Here is a 4,568-nt window from a genome sequence, read left to right as displayed (position 1 = left end):
TGCTAGTTAGCTAGTCAAGTGCAAAGCCAGGGCCTAGCAATGGGCGTGGGGCTTCCGGCTCTCCGCCCACCTGAGGGTCCTCCCCGCCACCCCTTGGGTTTCTAGTGGAGGAAGAAAGGTCCCTGGAAGTCCTTTCTCAAGGTCAAAACGGTTCTATTGGAGGGAGAGCCCCCCCCCCCCAGTTTGCTTGGAGACCTTGGCCGCCGCTGCCCCAAGACCCTCCGGGCCAGGCGCAGTTCTCATCTGGAATATCTTTCTATTTAATTTACTATTTTTCACTTCGAGAACTTAACCTTTGTGTGTTTGGGGAATGGTTTTATGATTTAAAGCCATTTACTCATCCTGTTTTCCGAGCGTTTTTCTCCAACGTTTTCACGAGGCCGCGGAAGATGGCGCACTTCTCGTCCAGGTATGAACTAACTTTGAATTTTTGATGGCTGGAGACTGCAATTTCAGAAAATCATGTTCTACCCTTCTCCGATTTTTATCCAACGTAAACCTTAAAATACTGCTAGTAGCATTGGTGCTTTTCCTGAAGATCCTGGAACTTTGTACTTAGTTGCATACTACTTTGCTGTTGACTTTTTAAAGTACTCAGTCTTTTAAATATTCATTATCTGTGTGTGTGCACGCGCGTGTGCCCGTGTGCACATGCAGTGGTGCGTGTGAGTGGAGGTGAGAAGATGACTCGCTGGACTCAGCTCCCTGTGTGGGCCCCGGGCGTCCAGCTCAGGTTGTGAAGTTTAGGGGCGACTACCTTTCTCAGCTTCCTCGTCACGTCAATCATGTTGGTGACGCTGCCAGGGAAATAATGTATCCCTTCTCTTGCATAAACAATATTAGCACTGCAGCCAAACTAAGATTGCTTCTAAAAGTTAATGGTATAGACGAATTCGGTACTTTAAAAAGCTATCAAGAGCAACAAACAAACTTGAAACCATTTTAAATGACAGGACAGGGTTTTTGTTTTGTTTTGTTTTGTTTTGTTTTCCCAGTGATGCTGGGAATCGAACCAGGATCTGAACGTGCTAGGCAAGTTCTCTACCCCAGTCACAACCTGTACAGTGATTTTAAAATTCACATGTGTAAACTGTACCATGGAAAACTATGCAACTTATGCAGAATAGATTTTTTTTAAGAGGGAATTTCTGTTCCAGTTCCTTGCTGTAGGAACCACTGGATGGAGAAAGGGGGCGCTCTTGGGTCTCCTTAGAAACCCATGGTCTTCTGCCAAGACTGCAATTTTACATGCTTTTCACTAACTGATGTCCAATTTCCTTTTCCTAGTCTGGTTTTACTTGTGGCCATTTCCAATGCATTTGAATTTGGACACGTTGCTGGTGAGAGTTTTCTCCTTTGGTTTGGGTTCAGGGGTTTTATGGGGGTTGGGGAGCTTCAAGACAGGTGTTCTCCTGTGTTGCCCTGGCTGTCCTGGAACTTGGCTCTATAGACCAGACGGACTTTGAACGGAGAGAGATCCACCTGCCTCCGCCTCCCACCACTGCACAGCTGGGGTTCAGGTTATGGGTGTCACTGTGTCCTGGGATTCCTGCTTCTGCCTCCATCAATGTCAGTGCTACCACCACACCCAGCGAGTTTTTATCCACGTTTGTTTTTGTGTTTTGCTTTTGGGTAAAAGCACCGCAGCCCAGGTTGCCTAGAAACTCACAATACAGCCAAGGCTGACCTTGATCTCCTCATTCTCCTACCCTCTACCTCCCAAGTTCATTACTGAATCTGGCTGAATTACTTTTCCCTTTTGAGCCCCAACTTTTTTGTTGTTGCTCACATGGTGCTGGGATAGAGCCCTGGGCTTTGCACCTACTGGATATGTTCCCAGATCACCCTCCACTCCATCCCCTCCCCTGTGCTGAGATCTAAGCCTTCTGTAGGCTAAGTACGCAGCCACTGAGCTACAACCTCAGTCTTTAGTGTTTGGGACAGGGCCTCAGGCTGACCTCTAACGCGGGATCCTCTACCACCTGAGGGCTGAGCTCAGAGGCATGTGCCGCCATACCTTTTGATGGGGGTGCCTCTTATGAACACCAACAACATTTTGTGTGGCCTAAAATACATAATACAGGCTTGGGCCACCGTGAGCTGGCTGTTCTGTCTCCGAGAGAGATGGCCATCAGAGATGACAGCCTTCGCAGCCAGGAAGGACCTGCAGTCCGTGCTCGCTCTTTGCAGATGGTGCCTTCCGTGGGGATACAGAGCAGTAAGACTTGCTTGCCTTGATTTGTCTCTGTCCTGCCCTTGACACATCTCTGCAGTAATGTTTTCACACTTACCCTGAGAGGGCGGGTGTGTGAGTTAGCGACTGGGTGTATTGTACCAGCATGGGGGCTTAGAGGGAAGTGAGACAGGGTGCTGGGTCACATCCCTGAAGTGCAGTTTTCTCCTGACTGGTCTGAATATGCAAATGATTCCCCTGAAAGATGGAGTCTTAGGCTATGGGCTCTTCAGAATACTCTGGGGAGATGAAGGCCAGCGTGCTGGATGAACCTTTGCTTACGGTTTATCAGTCCTCCACCTGCCCCATGACTTCTTCCATCTTTCAGCTAAGTTGCTTAATAAAACCTGCTGCCTGAATGGAGGGACCTGCATCCTGGGGTCCTTCTGCGCCTGCCCACCTTTCTTCTATGGACGCAACTGTGAGCGTGACGTACGAAAAGAGTAAGCTGCTGGGTGGGCAGGGCTGAGCGGTGGGGGGGAAGGGGGCGAGAGGAATTTACCGACAGTGTTGTCTCTTCTTTCTCAGGCACTGTGGGTCTGTCCTCCATGGCACCTGGCTGCCCAGGAAGTGCTCCCTGTGCAGGTGCTGGCTCGGCCAGCTCCACTGTTTTCCTCAGACCTTTTTACCTGGATGTGGTAAGCAACTCTCTAGTCCTGTCCAGTCCTGTAGATGCCCAAGGGACTCCCTTTCTGCCTCCTGGTCTAACAGGACCTACTAGCAAGGCTTCTGTTTATAAATAGCATAAGGATTCCAGGGGGCATAGAGCCTAGGAATCCTTACTGGGTGCCCCTTGGACACTAGGTTCTTAGGGAGTGCTCCCTTAGGTGTGATGTCCCTGGGAAATGTTTCTTTAGATGTGGTGTAGTGACTGACACAGGGTCATTGGTAGATGCTACCTTAGGCATATGAGGTCCTCAGGCAGTGTTCTCTTCGATGTGGGATCCTTGAGAGTGCTCCCTCAGGCACAGGTCATCCGGGTGTTGTTGGGCATTCCCTCAGATGCGTTGAGGGGGAGTGCTCCCTAAGTTACAGAGCTGTGGGTGTGCTGTCCCTGATACGGTGGATCTTTAGGAGAGCTCTCAGGTGTAGGGTCCTTGGTGCGGGACAGTCCCTCAACCCATGGTGTCACACTACCTGTGGGGTTCCTTGAGTCTACTGGACACCCATATCCAGAAGGCTTCTGCTAGACACAGTGAAGAGAAAAAAAAACTTGCCTCTTAAACATGAAGCAGTGCCTGCTGGTGTCTGCCTTTGGGCAGAAGAACCTAAGAGACTCCAGGGCAGTCATTCAGTGAGAACCCACCTTAACAACGAATCCTTCCTGTACACTGCTGGGTTTGGCTTTGTTGTTTAGAGTTTTGTTGTTATTGTTGTTTTGTTTTGATTTTTGGTTTCGGCCTATAATGTAGCCCAGGCTGTCATGGAACTCAACTGTATAGTCTAAGTTGGCGGCAAACTCCCATCACGTGACTGGGGTTTTCTGAGTAACTCACATTCGGTTCTTATAATTGAATGTGTGCAACTTCGTAAAGTAAATAAGTGTCCCTTTGTCTCTGCCTCCCAGCATAGAGTCTGTGTCTGTGCCACTGTATTTGGGGTGTGGTGCATAGATATTATTAGCAAATGAGGGTAGAGTGATTGGATGAATGGGAACCCTATTTTCTTCCTGGAATTTGGGACCCAAGATGTGTTGTTCCGTTACCGTTACCAGAGCCTTACAAAGTTCTGCACCAACATTAGACTAGAAAGTATCCGGGGAAGAGCTAACAGAGGGTTTGTGGCGACTTTTGCTCTTGGGGGAGTCAGAGAGTCATATAGTTAGTACTGCTTATCCTGTGGGCACTCTGTCCTCGTCCAGTTAGGCCCCAGCGGAGTTCTGGGTCTTGTAGGCAGTCTTCAGGCAGTGGAGGCAGCAGGGAAGCTGGAGGGATTTCCTTTAATGACCTAGTATTTCTACCTTTCAGATGGTCATGTGATGGACCAGGATCCCCCAGCATCCAGGACTCCAGGACGAGCACCCTCTGTGCCTACCACTTTCATGCTAGCTGGCGTTTGTCTTCTTCGGGAAATGAAAGTGTAGGTGTTGGGCTGGAGAGATGGCTCAGCGGTTAAGAGCACTGACTGTTCTTCCAGAGATCCTGAGTTCAATTCCCAGCAGCCATGTGGTGGCTCACAACCACCTATAATGAGATCTGGTGCCCTCTTCTGGCCTACAGGCAGGATACTGCATAAATAAATAAATCTTAAAAAGAAAAGTGTAGATGTCCTATGCCTTCAACACCAGTGTCCTAACAAAGACGATCATTTGTCATTCGTTTGAAAATAATGCTCA

At 48.9% G+C, this 4,568-nt stretch overlaps 1 protein-coding gene across 1 annotated transcript; it reads left to right on the top strand.

Moving 5' to 3' along the window:
• Positions 1 to 263: 263 nt before the first annotated feature.
• Tdgf1 (teratocarcinoma-derived growth factor 1) lies at positions 264 to 4,324 on the top strand. The gene is made up of 6 exons (XM_026779557.1): positions 264 to 409; positions 1,288 to 1,340; positions 2,084 to 2,218; positions 2,562 to 2,676; positions 2,762 to 2,871; positions 4,201 to 4,324. Exons 1-6 carry the CDS (start codon positions 390 to 392, stop codon positions 4,314 to 4,316), a joined length of 549 nt encoding a protein of 182 aa, XP_026635358.1. The 5' UTR covers positions 264 to 389; the 3' UTR covers positions 4,317 to 4,324.
• Positions 4,325 to 4,568: the final 244 nt, after the last annotated feature.

The sequence above is a fragment of the Microtus ochrogaster genome, chromosome 5 (assembly GCF_000317375.1).
Source record: "Microtus ochrogaster isolate Prairie Vole_2 chromosome 5, MicOch1.0, whole genome shotgun sequence".
Lineage (NCBI taxonomy): Eukaryota > Metazoa > Chordata > Mammalia > Rodentia > Cricetidae > Microtus > Microtus ochrogaster.
The sequence above is the reverse complement of the archived record's forward strand: the minus strand, read 5'-3'. Positions and strand labels throughout refer to the sequence as shown.

Excerpts from the sequence above, each read along its gene's own strand:
- Tdgf1 (XM_026779557.1), top strand. The coding sequence starts at position 390 with ATGGCGCACTTCTCGTCCAG. Across the intron at positions 1,341-2,083 it reads TGAATTTGGACACGTTGCTG|GCTTGGGCCACCGTGAGCTG; the intron begins GTGAGAGTTTTC and ends TACATAATACAG. Across the intron at positions 2,872-4,200 it reads GACCTTTTTACCTGGATGTG|ATGGTCATGTGATGGACCAG; the intron begins GTAAGCAACTCT and ends TCTACCTTTCAG.